Source organism: Oenanthe melanoleuca, chromosome 2 (assembly GCF_029582105.1).
Source record: "Oenanthe melanoleuca isolate GR-GAL-2019-014 chromosome 2, OMel1.0, whole genome shotgun sequence".
NCBI classification, from domain to species: domain Eukaryota; kingdom Metazoa; phylum Chordata; class Aves; order Passeriformes; family Muscicapidae; genus Oenanthe; species Oenanthe melanoleuca.
The window spans coordinates 8,324,713-8,337,785 of NC_079335.1; the positions used below are offsets into that span (position 1 = coordinate 8,324,713).

The window sequence follows — 13,073 nt, forward strand, 5'->3', positions numbered from 1 at the left end:
CCGCCGGGTTAAAGCCAGGCCTGGAGCCGGGACAGCGCAGCGGCCGCCGGGTTAAAGCCGGGCCTGGAGCCGGGACAGTGCAAAAGCCGTCGGGTTAAAGCCGGGCCTGGAGCCGGGACAGTGCAAAAGCCGTCGGATTAAAAGCCGGGCCTGCAGCCGGGACACTGCAGAGGCCGTCGGGTTAAAGCCGGGCCTGGAGCCGGGACAGTGCAAAAGCCGTCGGGTTAAAGCCGAGCCCGGAGCCGGGACAGTGCAGAGCCGGGCCTGGAGCCGGGACAGTGCAAAAGCCGTCGGGTTAAAGCCGAGCCCGGAGCCGGGACAGTGCAGAGGCCGTCGGGTTAAAGCCGGGCAGGAGCCGGGACAGTGCAGAGGCCCCGGGTTAAAGCCGGGCCCGGAGCCGGGCCAGCGTACAGGCTGTCGGGTTAAAGCCGGGCCCGGAGCCGCCCGGACAGCGTACAGGCTGTCGGGTTAAAGCCGGCCCGGAGCCGCCGGGTTAAGGCCGGTTCCAGCGCCGCCCTCAGCGCCGCCCGGCCGGGGCCGTTGCCGTGGCAGCGCGGCGCGGCCGGGAATGGCGGCGGCGCCTGAGGGGCCATGGTGCGCAGTGAGTGTCGGACTGCGCCGCTTCCCTCCCCTCCCCGGGCCCTGCCCTCCTCTCCAGCACGGGCCCCGCGCCCTGTGCTCCTCCTGCGTGTCCGTGGAAGGGCAGCAAAGGAAAAACAAACATCCTCTGATGAGGAGAAGCTGAGGGTGGTCAGGGAGGTGGAGACTCAGGGGAGACCTTACCGCTCTCTACAACTCCCCGAAAGGAGGCTGTAGCAAAGGGCGGCCGCCCTCTGCTCCCTTGTAATAGGTAACAAGACAGGACGAGATGGCCTCAAGTCGTGCCGGGGGAGGTTTAGTTTAGGTGTTGGCAAAATTTTTTTGGTGGAGGGGGTCGTCAAGCGCTGGAATAGTCTGAGCGGGGAACTGGTGGAGTCGATATACCTGGAGTTATTTAAAACTCCTGTGGATGTGGCATTTAGGGACATGGTTTTGTGGTGAATTTGGCAGTGCTGGGTTGTACTAGATGATCTTAAGGGTGTTTTCCAATCTGAACAATTCTCTGGTTCACGTTCCCTCTCGTCACAGTTGTCTCCCTTCCCCACCATCCCCACTCTCCCCTGCAGCCCCTTGCCCTCCTGCTCCCTGTTTGTCAGATTTTCCTCCTCCCTGGCAATAACCCCCCATTTCATCTCTCACACAGAGCACAGGGGTTCCTTGCCTCTCAAAACAGCCCCTGAGAGGCCAGCAGTGGGGACTGGGGTGGCCCAGGTGGGGACTCCTCCTTGTGTGGGCAGCCCCTGCAAGGGGGAATGCTGGATGGGATGGCTTGTGTCTGAGCCCAGGTCTGCCAGATGTGGAAATGTGTAAAATACTCCATAATGTTACTTAAGAATTGATTATCTTTTATCGGTGCAGCAGTATGATCCAAAAGACTGACTGTTCACACCTTTTACTCATGAAAAAGGAGTTCCCTTCCCCTCTGATTTTTTCTTGTAATCTGTTTTGGTTGTCTGTTATCACTGCCAGTCCCGTGCTGGGCTAAAACAGTGCTTTGGACAGGAGCTCCTTGTCCCTGCAGGGAAGGTGGCAGATGCCCTCTGAGCAGGCAGTGCCTGAAGGAGAATGACTTTATCTCCTGAACAGTGCAGCATGAATTTGAGTCTTAAAGTAATGGTTGCATGCTTCACTTTTCTGAAATGCAGCTTCCCTCACATCTCCTGATGCACCTGCAGCTGTACATCTGCTTATTCTTTCAATTTCTTTAATGTTATCTTTCATTTCTGCTTGCTTTTTTTGAGTAAGGTGTGTACTTTCTGGAAGCCTGGGCATTAGAACTTCAAGATTTGTTCTTTCCACTTGATTGATGCCATCCCTCATTTCCTTCTGTGTTCATGGGGACCTGGAGTAGCTGTGATCTCTCAGGTCACTGCTCCAGTCTCCCATTGCTACACACAACATCAGAAAATCTGATTAATTAACTTTTTAGTGAGTTCAGTGTGTTTGTCAGTGTCCTGGAGATGCTGTTATTTACAATTTTATTTAATATTTGTTTTCTCTTGCAAGCTTGTTTCCCCTTATTCCTCTTAAATGAACTAGATCTTACACAAAATGTCAAGTATTCAGGCAATTTCCTACAACAGGATTTCAAATTAGGTTTCTGAAGCTTCACTGTAGCTTCTGTTGTGAATGACTGTCTCTGCTTTGCAAATCATCTGTTAATGAAAATGGACATTTTTGCAGAATTGCTGCAAAAATAATTTCAATTTTCACCAGTGAATGGAAATTGGTCTGTAATTAAGCTGTCAGGAATAGTTTGTATGACTTATTTTTATATAAAGGGTATGGAGCACAATATTGGCACCAGTGTGTATGTATGCAGATTGGGGAGTATTGTTTTCCTGCTCAAAATTACCTGGTAATAGTGGCACTGGAAAATCTGCCACCAAATGCAGAAGTAAGCAGACTTCTTTTTTTTTTTTTCCTCTTCTAATATCCAGCAGATTTCCCAAGTAACTTACTAGAAATGTCAATATTTTTTTTTTCATATTTAGTGTGAAGACTAAAGTATTTAGTCATTATTACTAACTTTTTTTTTTCTCTTTTCTCTGTTACTTTAATCAAGTTCAAGTGGAAGGGAATATGATTGTTCAGATGCAATAAACCTGCTCATGGTTAAAAGAGACAAAAACACTTTTCCCAATATGATTTATGTGCAGACAGGTTACCCCCTTCAATCAATATCTGTATCTCCACATTTAATTCTGTAAATTAATTCTGTCAGGTGAAACTCTGTTGAGCAGAAGGGGGATTTAAGCCTGGATATCTATAAATAGTATAATATAGACACAACCAGTTTCACCCCTTCCCAAAGACTGCAGATAGAGGAGCTGTACAGACACATGTGAGTTTGGGCTGTATTGGTCCATAGTTTGCTGGTCTATGTGAGTGTGTGAAGCCATTCCAGGACCACCAATAAAACTGGATGATTTCACAAAACCTCCCCAAGACAAAGAAATGAAGGAGTACTTTTAATTAATGCATGGTAGGAACAGTTTGTTTTCACAGATCTTTATATCTTTTTTTCTTTTTACAAATTTTTATTCAGATTCTTTTTGAAAGACTTTTTTTCTCTTTTCAGCATTAAAAAATCATGAAGATATCTGTGCTGACTTGATAAACCCCTGTGTTTTTCTTCAGTACTTCACTGTAGCCCAGTGTTTGTCAAAGAGAGGAAAATGCTGGCACTTCTTGGTGCACTGTACTGGAAACAAAGTTCTAGCATCTAGCTCAGGAGTGAGCACTGGTTCTTAGAGAATATCTTTGCCTTCATTATAGAGCCTTTTCACTGTTTGAAAGACTGCCTGGCATTAAATATTACAGCATGATAACTGAGCCAAGGTCTCTGGTGTTTTTCAGCCACTGAAACTCCTTTGCTGGCTCTGATGAGCTTGTAGTGCCTAAGAAATACCAGGTATACATTTCATTCTAACATAGACATTTATGATTTAGTTATGGCATAAAAAATATCTGCCCACTTTCTGCATTTATCCTGCTTATTTCTGTGCTTGCTGTGCTGGTGGAAGAATATGATGATACACTGTAGTTTGCTTCCTCCCCACCCCCCACTGCTGTGTGTGATGTGAACATCTGGCATCTGGAAATAAAACAGCATAAAACACTCCACTACTTGTCTACATGAATCAATCTGCAACCCAAGCTATGCTGAAAATAGTGGCTGCTGGATTAATTTCTTCAAGGGTTTTATCACATTCTTATGGAAGACTCAGCAGTTTTCATATAGATCTTTCCAAATGTTACAGGTGACATGATTATGTTTCACAAAAGATGTTTACTGTGGCAGAGTGGGTTGAAGCTACTTGATGCTTGATATCTTGATATCTTTTCTGGCAGATTTTGTTTTTGTTGTCATTCCTACCAGGCTTTTTTGTATGATTAGAACAAAATATTTTAATGATTTTATAATTTGCTCATAAGTCAGATGGCAGAAAATGATTAAAGGGAAATATGACATCTAATGTTTCTTTCAGTCACTGAAGAACTTGTTAGAAGACGTGCAGAACATAACAACTGTGAAATTTTTTCACTGGAAGAAATTTCTTTACATCAGCAGGAAATAGAAAAGCTAGAGCATCTTGATAAATGGTGTCGAGATTTAAAAATTCTCTATCTTCAGAATAACCTAATTCCAAAACTTGGTAAGTCTTTTCTTGATATGTTTCTTTTAAAATATATTCACATACATGATTTTGAAATCAGAATATTCTTAAGGGAATGTACTCCTAACAACAGTTCCTTTCCTGGTTTCTTAATTAAATTTCTAAGAAGCTCAGAAATTTGGGAAACTTTAAATTGAAAAGATACTACTGAGATACAAGTCACTAGAATATGGGTGTGGAACACCTTTTATGGATTAAAATTTCAAAATCAGGATATAGTTTAAATATTCCATCTTGTGGCAAACAGAGAGATAAAGACTTTACCATATACCATGGACATGGGATTAGCTTTCAGGTTCTTTTAAAAATTTCATTTTCATGCAAATCATATTTTTTTGTTAACACTGAAATAATTTTTATTCAGATAAAATACTTGCTTGTGTGCATGAGTCAAACTTTCTGCAACAAAAACTTAATGGCATTCCTAGACCACAGGAGAGGATATAATTTCATGTGGTTTTGTTCCATACTGGAAGATGTGACATCAAGCCTTGGGCTGGAAAAGCTTAGATTCTGCATGTATTTTCTGGGTGAACAATGAAAAGTTGGAAGTGTTCAGAAATTGTATTAGTATATCTCTCTGAGGTTCCTTAAGAGGAAGAAAAAAATACTAAGGTTTTAGGAGGAAATTCTGTGCTCAGAGCTAGGAGGCAAATTCGTTTTCTTGAGGGACTCATCAGGAAACTATCTCTACTGATAATATATGCATTTCTTAAAGTGGAGTAATCTTCTCCCAGAGATAACAAGGTTTTTTTAAACTACTTTGTGCTTCTTTGCCCCATCAAAAGAGCGACTAAAATAAGTTGGTTTTCTCTCTGTTAATGTGTCCTTAATAAGGCACAAGATTTAATATTTTTTTTTCTTTCAACTCTCAGGCCTCCTTCAGGTTAGCTCAGGATACCACATTCAGATTGTTGGTTTTTAAACCCAACATATTTTCAGCATTTTCATTTTTGCGACGAGCAATTTTTATGTTATCATAATTATAACTGTAGGAGTTGAAAGTGTATGCAACTTGCTGATTCATGTATTTTTGTATAATGTGGCAGCTTTCTGAGGTAATACCTTAATAACAAATGAAGAAAAAAAGCAACCCCAAAACAAAAAACAGCCAAAACAAGCACCACCAACCCCTCCCCATATATAGTGGTGACCAAAAACTTTGTCAACAGGGTTTACAGAGTACTGAAGTTGAGAAGTTTTTCTTCCCAGTGGATACCAGCATGTCCTTGCAGAGGACACAGCAGTTCCAAACCAGCTTCTGAATATGATAGAGAAATGGTTTATATTGGCTCAATTGGGCTTTGTCTTTTCTCTTCTTAAACCAAACCTTTATGCAGCTCTTGGGATCAGCCCTGCCTCAAGAGCAGGCAGGGGCTTGTCAGGCATCCACTGAGTGCATGGATGGTACCACTGGCTTCAGCACAGCTCTCCCATCCTCATGTGCACAGACACTGCCCTTACAGAAATATTGCAACAAAAACAAACATCCAAACTAAGCTGCATGTGTTCCTGCTGAGAAATCGATGCCATCATTTGTTTGTGAATTACATAGAAAATACCTCTCCAAGTTCTTAGTAAACGGATTCATGTCACCCAGTTTGTAAATATCTCATGTTTCCTAGCATGGAATGTCTCACTCTGCTTTTTCAGCCATTCCTCTTGAATTAGATATGTGTTTTATGGATTTGTGATTAAAATGTGTTTATAACTTTCCTTATTTTTTTTCTTTTTTATTTTATATTTTCAGAAAACTGCTTTGTTTTGTCTTTTTATTAATATTAAAATATTGATGTCCAGTAGTTATACATATTCTGATTTCATCTTCTTATTTTTCTGCTTCATTATTGCTTTGAAGTAAAGTAAGCAAGTGAAACCACAATGTCCTTTCCAATGCTGAAATAATCCATCTATGTTTTGTTACAGAAAATGTGGGCAAACTAAAGAAGCTGGAATATTTAAATGTAGCTTTGAACAACATTGAAAGAATTGAAAATCTGGAAGGTCAGATTTTGAAAAAAAGCCATTTTGCCTTTTGTATTAAAACACTTAATTTGTGACTTGGTGTAAAAGAGGGTGGAAGCCATTAAGCGTGCCTACTTGTAGGGAGTTTTGTGGAGACTTAGAGGATTCTTGGGTGCAGGGTTTCAGTAAATGCTTCTTTGTAGCAAGTGCTTCTTTCTGATGAATTTTTCTCATTGAACTTTCCTAAATGTCTCTGGGCCACGTTTCATCTTCAGAAATCAAATGTCACACACAAGAATGTTCTGTGCTCAGCATAGGTTGCATTGAGGGTCTGGATTTTTTTAAAAGAGGTTTTCCGAGGATTTTTTTCTCTTTCATTGCTTGAAATCCTGTCTGTTTTATCTGTGGTCAATCCTTTATCCTGTCACTTTTGTACATTTCATGTGCAAAATGTGGCATTTTCTAATATTAAAATTTAAAACTTGGAGCAACCCATAAATGCATTCCATATTACTTGAATAATTTGTGACTTGACTCTTTTCTGTTTCTCAGTTCTAATTAGGCCAGTTGCTGAATCTTTAACATATCCACCTTGACAAAGGAACAGTTAAAAAAAATCCAAACAAATTGGTTGATTGGTTGGTTTTTTATATGTGTGTGTGTTTTGATTTTGTTTTTCTTTTGTTTGTTTAGTTGAATGGTTGGTTGCTTTACTGTGTGTTTTTAGGTTGGTGAGCTGGTTCAAGAGGATAGCTTAAATAAGAAAAAAGCAAATAGTCTAAACACAAATTTGAAAAAGTTGAAGAAGTAGGTAGTGTAGTATATATTTGGGAATTTGTTGAGAAAGTTGCATTTGTTTTCATGCCACTAAATTTTAAATTCATCTTTCAGGCTGCATTATTTATTACTGTGATTTGTCATTTATTTAGGAGTTACAACCTTTGGGATTGGCTCTTGCATAAATTTGGGTTATTTAAATCCCCTAATAATTGTTCTATGTTGTTTACTTTCTTACAGCTCAACTATGCATAAAACTTAGCAGATAGACCAGGACAGGAAAGTAATTACAGTGATGTGATTCAAAGTTGGGCTTGCTTTCAGCTCAACGTTTTACTCTTAAGAGTCAAGGTTATGATTCATGGACACATTATGATAAAAGGAGAGGCTGATAAATTAGAAAATCAGATTTTCCAGAGCATTTTGTCAGCTAACTTGGAGTTTTTGTTTGTAATGACTTGTTTCAGTACAAATACTTTCTCACTGGTATTTTGTAATTTAACCGGCAATAAAATATTTACAATGACAGCTGAGTCTACAGAGTGGAAAGCCTAACTTGAAGTGTGTTTTTGGGAAATCTTATCTTTGTACTTAAATAATATTACCAGAGATTAACCATACTAAGAACTGAAACTCATAATTGATCCTGCTGTCCTTAAGTAATTGGATTGGGTTTTAACCATATGATTGAAACTTAGCTGAGAAAGGGATATCAAGAAAATCAGACTGTTAGAAATTAAATCCAGCTTGTCTGAAAGTTAAATATTTTATAGCTGATCTATAAATGTCCAAATAGTTTGGATACTGATAAAGCCAGTAATGTTATGATATTTTGTATTTTATTGAGTTTGTTTTATTCCTGTAAATATTGTAAACTCATAAACTTTGGCCATGAGTCACTCTTTTGCTCAGAAAGTCTTGGAAAAGATGTGTTCTGATAGAATGAAACCAGTTTACAGAAATAGAGAAAGTTTTGTATCCAGGTGTGTAAGTGTGCGTATGTATATCATGTGGACATTTATGTTATGGACAAATTGAATTAAGGTTTCTTTCAAACAGGCTGTGAAGAATTGAAGAAACTTGATCTGACAGCAAATTTTGTTGGCGAACTGTCCAGTATTGAATCCCTAAAATGCAATATTCATCTGAAGGAATTGTTTCTAGTGGGTAACCCATGTACTGAATTTGAAGGTTATAGACAATTTGTAGTGGCAACACTTCATCAATTAAAAGTAAGATTTTTAAAACTTAAATTTAAATCCAAATAAAACATGAGTACTGTTGACTGAACATGCTTATCCTAAACAAAATAAACACCTGTATTTGGAAAGCTAATAAGCATTTTCTTAATGTTCACAGGAAATTAAATTCCATTCCAAAGAATAAATGACTGCAATAAATAATATGATAGTAATTTATTCTATTCTGATGGAACCACAATTATTCATTAACTTTCCTGTCATCTTTATTGGAGATTCTTAAACAAAGGTCTTGGGGTTTTTTTCCCCAAAATAAATGTATTGTACAGTTCTGGCACTTTTTTCCTCAAAGTTTTTAAATTATTAGCATGATTGCAGAAAGTTAGTGGGTTGTTGGTAAACCTACAGAGTAAGACAGTAAAAAAATACAAAATTATATATATTAAATTAAAATTATATATGGTATAAAATTGCACTACGTTGCATTGGCTCTAAATAGATACTTTGAGTATCTATTGTGGCTTTGTGCTATGACTGAACTGATGTGACAATTTCCTGTCAATGAAACAGTTTCCATTGTGAAATATGTTCTCACAGTTTTCCTCAGAGAAGCACAGGGGCTGCTTAATTTATTAAGAGTAGATTCAAGTTACTCAGTTGGCAGTAAACTTACACATCAAAAGAAATAATTTTGGGCTGAATCAAAGTCAGACAAAGACCAGAAATGGCTGAAGGGACTCTCTCAACGGTGTAGTCTAATAAGACTAATTAAAATTTCTGGAAAATGCTAAAAGCAGATCTTAGACACACAAAACCATTTTCAGGTCTGAACAGCAAGTTATCGTTAATTCTTTGTAATAAAGTGTAACTAACATAGTGCTATTGATATGTGAAAGGTGCATTTCTAATTATAGCCAGAATTTAATTATCAAAATTAAACTAGAATCTAATAGATTTATTGATTTGAGTGTGTTTATAATTTCTCACATATTTATATTGATGTTTTCCCCTTTGGGAAGTATTTAGATAGCAAAGAAATAGAACGTTCAGAGAGGATTAAAGCACTTCAAAACTATCCAGAGGTGAAATGGAAAATCAGAGAACAGGAACAAGCTTACCTTCTCAAAAGGGCCAGAGAAAAGGAAGAGGCTCAAAGAAGTATGCAAGAAAAAAAGGCTGAGAAACAGAAACAGATGGATTCTAAACTTGCATTTGACAGGTAACAGTAAACAGCAACAGTTTATGAATAAATATTATTTTCTTTCTTTATTCACAAGTTTGGCTTTTTTCATTAAAGAGTTCATATAATTCCACTTAAATATTTTTGTTCATCTTTGTTGTTGATTCAAGCATGTATGCTATCTCTAATGAAAAATATAATTAGTTACAAACATAATTTATTATTGACCTACAGACACAGTTCAATAGAATTTTTACTCCCAAAACTCCAAGCTAAGTTGTCTGGGTGCCAAAATAGTGTAATGAATAGTTTATTTCAGGAGAACAGCTGGAAATTGTTATTCAAGGTAACACAGGGGTTCCAGAGAAAGCAGCTGTTCACCCATAATTGCTTTTGCCTTAGTATTATAACATCTGAAGACTGAAATGGAAGATTGCAGGCCTTTGGTGTTGACTTTCCTACTTCTTCCACTTCATCTCACTGATATTACCTAGACATCAGCAGGGTTTTTGTCTGGGGTCATCTACTGCACTTGCCACCCATCTTATTTTTAATCCAATAGAAACTGTTTCACGAAGCTGTCTGCAGAACTTTGTCCTCATAGATCACACCTGTATCATAAATTCAGTTTTTTCTCTATACTGATAGAGATTTACATCAGTTTAGAGCTAGGGAGAAAAAATTATTCAGGCATTAAGATTGCAGTTGAGGAGATGCTCATTACTACCTTATGAATTTCTAATCTATTACTGCCTGATATTGGGAATTCTTAAACAGCACATGGACTGAAGGTTTTCTGTCACCTGAAAATTGTGAGGGCATATGAAAATTCTTTTAATGAAATTAAATCTGTTGAACTATCTATAAGGGTTTTCAGGGGATTCAGTGTAGCTATACTATCACTTCATAGTCAGGTAAATGAAAAGCATTGTGTCAAAACATGCTTTGTTGATTGACCAAAGAAGCAGAGCAGAGAATGTTCTCCAAATATATAAGATACCATTCTTGGTAGGAATTGTACAGTTATTATTGGGTTGAAAAAATAATATTGCAGTAATTTATTAGCAAGTTACTCTTCATTTCATTGGGATAATATTCCGGTGATCTTCTGTAGTCCAGACTCCCCACAGGAAAAATCCAACCAGGCAGAAGGAGATGGAGAGCAGGAAAGATACAGACCAGTTGACAGTGATGATGAAGACAGAAAATTTTGGGAGGAGCCTACACCATACACTCCAGAATCTAGATTAGAAACTCACAGATATATTGAAGAAAAACGGAAAGCTAAAGAAAATATAAGGTACTTTTTTGTTTTAATATCTTTGATGAATTGATGAAGGAGAAATTTTCAAAGAGAACAGGCAGGTGATTGCCTGACATTAAATATTACTGAGAACTGACAGCTTAAATCCTTGTTGCTTGTTAAATAGGCTTATACAGTCTGAACTAAATATTCAGATTGTTCATTTTGTTTTCTTTCATTTTGAAAATATCAGTTAGGTACTCCTTATTTTATTTTTCCTCAGAGTTTTTAAATATGATTTTTTTTTTCAACTTCATTTTATGGAGTTTGGAAGTTTCACTTTTCTGTCAGCTAACTGTTTTGTGTAGTTCAACATTTAACATTCTGCTAAAAACATTTATCCATAGTGCAGATTGCATTATGTAAATGCCATACAGGCCATGCTACAAGTGTTTTGCACAAGTGGCATTTCAGGCATTTTTTCCATGTAACTGAGAATCTTTTTGCTCATTCCTTATCAAATATATTTGTTACAGATTCTTTCTTTTATGTGTGCTATTTGGCATGGTGAATCTGAAGAAGCCTGGTCCCTGAAAAGCTTTTAAAACTTTATAAATTTGTTATAGATTTTGCTGAACATGCAAAATACATGCAGACACTAGCAAAAAAAATCGTCAGTATTTTATTGCTGCTGGCTTATCAGTTCCATAGACATTGTAAACAATGTCTTTTTGTTTTTCATTTTTCTTTTCTTGCTTTCTCTCTTTTACTTATATAACATAATTTGTGCCAGAGCTTTTTTTTTTTCCTGTTCTTCCTAAGGGCTTGGTTTTTAAAACTTTTGTCAAGGCTAAGTATTGAAAAAGTAAGTCCTAGGGAACTCTCCAAGAGATCTGGAAATGTGCATAACTTGTTGCTATTATTAATTCAAGTTCTAGCACTTTCCTGGAAGAACTACTGAGAAACTCAGATTCTAGCCAGTTCAAATTTTGCTGTGTTTGGAAATGCCTTGCTCTAGTCAAAAGCGAATGTGCTCCAAATGCTTCCCCTTAAAAATTCAAGGACAGTCCAAATAGTGTTATAATAAAGATAGAATAATTAATTTATGGATCTTTTTAGATTTCCAAGGCATTTAAAGTGTTTAAAAATCCTTTCATGGCTCATTTTGATTTGGTGTTGAGAAAGTTTCATGGAATCTCCTTAAAATGGTTCACATGAATAGATCTGTAAACAGATTATTAAAAGCTAACAGATGGTAGAATATAATTTGTGAGGTGTTTCTGAGAACATCTTTAGAACAGAGTGGTGGTTCATTCACTTTGCATTTAAGTGTCAAGTTTAGGAATTCAGGTGTGGAGACTGGCAGCCCACAAATCCTACATGAAAGCTGATTTATATTACAGAGCAGTGTTTAACACTTGGATGATTGTCTTTCTTAAACCAATTTTTTAATGTAGTCATTCCAATAGGTCTATTTAATTGTTTTTATTTCTTTTCCAAATCCATTGTATTTGTAGACCAGATCTATTTTTATGGTTTTTTTCCCCCGAGGTGTTTTAAATCAGCAATATTTTATATCTATTTTTAGTGATTTGCCCTTAATGTTCTCTTAATCTTGAATTTACAGTAAGAAATAAGTTCAAGAACAAAAAAGAAGCAATGCATTGTTGTTGGAGTTTCTTTTATGAAATGTTTTCCCTTTTACTATGCTGGCTGAAGTGGCCATACCCATTGGTCATCTGAAGAGTGGATTAATGCAATGTGACAATTACAGTGCTGTATTTTTAAAGAAATTCTATGTTTTTACTTAGGTGCAAGCAGACTTTTCTTTTTCACGTTATTAAGATTTCTTGCTCTTCCTTCACTTGCTCAAAATCTAAACATTTACACAGGAAAATACCAGTGTTACAAGTCTTAATGATCTTACTGTGATTTACTTTGTTTGGGCAGATAAATTTATTGTAGCTAGTTTATTGTGCTAAATGAAAGACAGATATAGTTTAATTGCTAATAGCTGGAAATGGATAGTGAATGTTAAAGTAATATATCAGTACATCATCAATACATCAGGAATATGAATTTCATTTTTGAACAAAGAACACAACAAAAAATGTAATATATGCATCAACAAATAATCTATATATCTGCCCTTTGGTCCTACTGTATCCTGTTTGATGCTGCTTGTAATCTTGACCATTAAAATTCTTTTTGCTAGAGCAAAATTGTGATTGAGAGACAGATGCTGTTTGGGGGTAGGCCAAGCACTTGTTCAGTGGGAGTAATCAAGTGAGCATGAATAAAAATTCTTTAGAATTGCTTGCCCATACATCAAACCAGTCATCAGTGGCAACACCTTGTGATGAGTTTGACCATTCCTAACTGGAAAAATGTTCCATTTCATACATTGAAGCCATTGATGGTTTTCTTGT

The 13,073-nt window shown here is 37.3% G+C and overlaps 1 protein-coding gene across 2 annotated transcripts in view; it reads left to right on the plus strand.

The window, feature by feature from the left end:
* LOC130249935 (dynein axonemal assembly factor 11-like) overlaps positions 1-13,073 on the plus strand; it is a 47,055-nt gene that overhangs the window by 13,401 nt on the left and 20,581 nt on the right. The window contains exons 1-6 of one of the 2 annotated variants that reach the window (XM_056485108.1): positions 354-601; positions 4,092-4,259; positions 6,207-6,284; positions 8,082-8,254; positions 9,241-9,440; positions 10,516-10,701. In XM_056485108.1, the coding sequence (XP_056341083.1) occupies positions 592-601; positions 4,092-4,259; positions 6,207-6,284; positions 8,082-8,254; positions 9,241-9,440; positions 10,516-10,701 (815 nt within the window). In that variant the 5' untranslated portion in view covers positions 354-591. Of the gene's footprint in view, positions 1-353; positions 602-4,091; positions 4,260-6,206; positions 6,285-8,081; positions 8,255-9,240; positions 9,441-10,515; positions 10,702-13,073 lie in introns of those variants that run through there. The other variant, XM_056485109.1, reaches the window with a different exon arrangement.